Here is a 3,941-nt window from a genome sequence, read left to right on the forward strand (position 1 = left end):
TTTGGATTTGAGACTTTAGTCTTTGCAACTTTACAGATCTTCTTTATGCACCAAGAGCTTGTAACACTCCAAGGAGAAAGGAAAAATTGAAATCGCATCATATGACCGCTTTAAAAGTACTTCAATACCAGGACGGAAGATCGGGTTGTTGATGTATGTCTGCCACTCTTGCTCTGTCTGCACAGCGTGCGTGAACGCGCCGATGACGTATCCTTTCTGCGCGAACTGCGTGCGCAGAGGTATGCTAATACATACGTTGACAGGCAGGTAGGAAAGCCAATTAAAATTCTCGGACCGAGCATTTTAATTGGACGAACATTTCTTGGTTCTACGCCTTCCACAGAATATATAAATACAGATAAATACATTTAGACCACTTAACTTAATGATTGCTATCGGGATGTAAAGAGACTTTCAACCAGCATGACAAAAAAAAATTCTGAAGACAATCACCTATTGCACCTTTAACTATATCGTGATATATATATATATATCGTTACCGAGAAATAAAATTAGTCATATCATGATATAAGCTTTTGGTCATATCGCCCAGCCCTATTCTGGTCCTATATCAAAGAATAAAAGTATATATATATATAGACAGACAGACAGACTAAATCCAGAAGAACTGTGGCAATGTCTGCAAAGCTATAGTACTATGAAAAGTTTTTGCCACTTGTGTAAAACTGCTGTAATGTGAGGATACTTTAAAAATAATTCAACTTCTTATCAATCAGCTTCTAACTAAATCAAAATCATTTGCGTTTAAAACAGCTTTTGCCCACTTGCCCATAGTTTTTCAGGTAGCTTTGCAGGTAGATTTCTTGAAACATCTTGGAGACGTTGCCACAGTTCTTCTGGATTTAGTCTGTCTCAGTTTGTTCTGTTTCTTCATGTCATTCCAGACAGACTGGATGATGATGAGATCAGATCTCTGTGTGCAGCACTGGCTGACTCCTTGTAGAAACAAAAATCTCACTGAATTACTACAATTAATGTCAAAATAAATGTTTGGAAATGTTAACTGATATTTCCTACTGACACACTACAGCAAAAAATATAGAAATAACTGACATAAAATAATTTTTTTGTTGTTGGTCAACATACTTGTGCAGAGTACTGTATGTGTGTATATATTGCTTGTTTTAACCTTCATTTTATTTCTAAATATGATGTAAACTCTGTCTGTGATCAGGCCGAAGTTCTCTCGCAGTATCACAGAGATGTTGGGGGTCTGTGCGACCACAGTGCACAGGGTGGGACTGCAGACCGCTCCCAATGACCTGTGCCCGTACATGCCTGTCATGTCCTGGAACACGTGTGCCTACACCATCCAGGCCATCGGTAATGATCTCCTCCTTTGACTTGCTCACTTGAGGTATTTGTCAGACAGTTGTCTGTAGAGCACTTTAAAATGGTGGATATGTACACACAGTCAGTGTTGGGAAACATCACCCATATTTACTAACAGGTGTCCCTCTCAAATTGTCCTATGCAGCATAATTCATGCAGAGGTGGACAGTAACGAAGTAAATTTACTTGAGTATTGTACTTAAGTACACTTTTTGAGTATCTGTACTTTACTTGAGTATTATTTTTTCTGGAAACCAAGTAATGCAGTTGTGTACTTTGTCCGCCTCTGAATTCATGTGAACGGTATTTTGGCGCTGTCTGAACGTAGCCAGTCTTGTAATTTTGTCATGTGCCGCCTCATTTGATTTCTCTCTCTCTTTAGAGAATATGTTACAAGAAGAAGGGAAGCCTCTTTTTGGATCCCTCCAGAACAGACAGGTCTGGTTGGGCTCTACTGATATAGATCATACTGCGCACCATTTAATGTGGGATTGATTTCTAAATTGATTTTCTTCTTCAGCTGTCTGGACTCAAAGCATTAGTGCAGTTTTCAGCTGCTCAGAGGCTGAAGAGCAGTCAAGCTGTCATACAGAAGCATTTTGCTGATATGTTAGCAGGTATGTCACGTTTAGGAGAGGATGGATATGTTTGTTTGTTTGTTTTGTTCATGCAGCAATTCTCTCAATTCTCTGTCTCTTTCTAGTCCTGGTACCTGTTCCTAATGTAGAAAACACACCATCAATATTAGAAGTGGACTTCTTTCATCTACTGGTGAGTGTCTTTCTTTTTACTGGGCATTATAAAAATAAAAGATGTGGTTTTATATACATATGCTTATATCATAATTTAGCTAGTCAATCAAAAAATTTTGAACGTAACATTTATTTAACAATAATGTGTGCACATTCCGACTCGTGCCAGAACGGCTCATATATATATATTATTACACAAATCGCTCGTTTATAAAGTAACACTGTCCAGCAGCAACAACCGCAGCTAAAGTTACAGCGGAGGCTTGCCTCCCTTCAGTCCATTGACTTTCTACAGAGACCCCTTAGCGTGCCGTGACTTTTCTGGAGGCTCATTCAGATGAATGGGGGAAAGTCACATGAGCGGAGGCAATGCCTCCATCGCGCTATAATTGGATATGATCGGTTAAGGTTGGATGTGATTGGTTTGTGTGATAAATCCCACCTCTTGTTTTCGTGCGAGCTCTCGGTCTGAATGAAGAAAATGATGGCGACAACTCTCCCGCTTAGATACCACTACTTTGTTTCACGTCAAAATAAAACTTGAAATGGTCTGAAAACGCGATGACTCCGTCGGTTTTTAGTCTAAAGTGTGCAGTGGGGGGGTACATGAGAATGAATGGGGGAAAATCACGTGAGAGGAGGCAATGCCTCCATTGTGCTATAATTGGATATGATCGGATGTGATTGGTTCGTGTGATAAATCCCGCCTCTTGTTTTCGTGCGAGATCTCTGCTAGAATGAAGAAAACGATGTCGTTATTGAGTAATTATAAAGTAAACAACTCTCCTGCTTAGATATCACTGTTTTGTGTCATGTCAAAATGAAATATGAAATGGCTTGAAAACGTGATGACTCAGTTTTTAGTGAGCATTCAGCTTGATGAAATAAAAGATGTAGCCTATCTTCTTGCCTGTGACAGTGTTTGTGACAGGGCTTTTATGACGATGACCCGAAAATAAGTTGACTATTAAAAAGAACAGCTGAATATCAGTTCACAAATAAAAAAATATTGGTAACATTTTATTACAAAGCATTACAGAAGACTGTCTTTCAACAACTACTCTAGTGGCGCAGATGGTGAAGTACGTGTTAAGTCGTTTTTGACGCGATCGACCGGGGTTCGAATCCGTGTTTTGCCTAACTTTTTTTCCTACCATTTCAAATCAGATATCACATTGGAAAGGCATGTATTTTCAATAATAATGAAGGAAATAATCTAAAAGTTGAACTTAATGTATCAGGTAGGGTTAGTAGGTGTAGGGAGGGATTTATTGCCCCATAAGGTGACATCCATTTAATAATTTGAATTAAAATGATAATTTACACTCAATATGTTATTAATGCATACTGTTTTATAATGTACTACAATACTGAGGTGCAGATAATTGCCACTATTTGCAATAAGTAGTATAAATAGTAGAAAATCCTGCTAACGTTAGGTGTAAATTGAATCTATAGCTATTTGCACTTAGTGTAAGCATGAATATATATATATATATAAGTGCTGTCAAATGATTAATCGCATCCAAAATAATACTTTTTATTTACATAATGAATATACACAGTACAAACACATATATTATGTATATATAAATACACACACATACAGTATATATTTTGAAAATATTTACATGTATATAGTTATATTCATATAATTTATATTAAATATAAATATATTTTATATATAAACAACATGTTTTTCTGAAATATATACATGCATGTGTGTGTATTTATATATACATAATAAATATACACAGTACACACACATTATGTAAACAGAAACCTTTATTTTGGATGCGATTAATTGTTATATATATATATATATATATATATATA

The 3,941-nt window shown here is 36.6% G+C and overlaps 1 protein-coding gene across 3 annotated transcripts in view; it reads left to right on the plus strand.

The window, feature by feature from the left end:
* The window catches only part of LOC107679782 (E3 ubiquitin-protein ligase UBR1-like), a 47,615-nt gene that overhangs the window by 32,573 nt on the left and 11,101 nt on the right, over nt 1–3,941 (plus strand). For all 3 annotated transcript variants that reach the window (XM_016475429.1, XM_016475432.1, XM_016475430.1), the window contains exons 32-35: nt 1,196–1,344; nt 1,736–1,791; nt 1,874–1,970; nt 2,057–2,124. In XM_016475429.1, coding sequence (XP_016330915.1) covers nt 1,196–1,344; nt 1,736–1,791; nt 1,874–1,970; nt 2,057–2,124 — 370 coding nt within the window. The remainder of the gene's footprint in view (nt 1–1,195; nt 1,345–1,735; nt 1,792–1,873; nt 1,971–2,056; nt 2,125–3,941) is intronic.

Source organism: Sinocyclocheilus anshuiensis, unplaced genomic scaffold, assembly GCF_001515605.1.
Source record: "Sinocyclocheilus anshuiensis isolate Anshui unplaced genomic scaffold, SAMN03320099.WGS_v1.1 scaffold676, whole genome shotgun sequence".
Lineage (NCBI taxonomy): Eukaryota > Metazoa > Chordata > Actinopteri > Cypriniformes > Cyprinidae > Sinocyclocheilus > Sinocyclocheilus anshuiensis.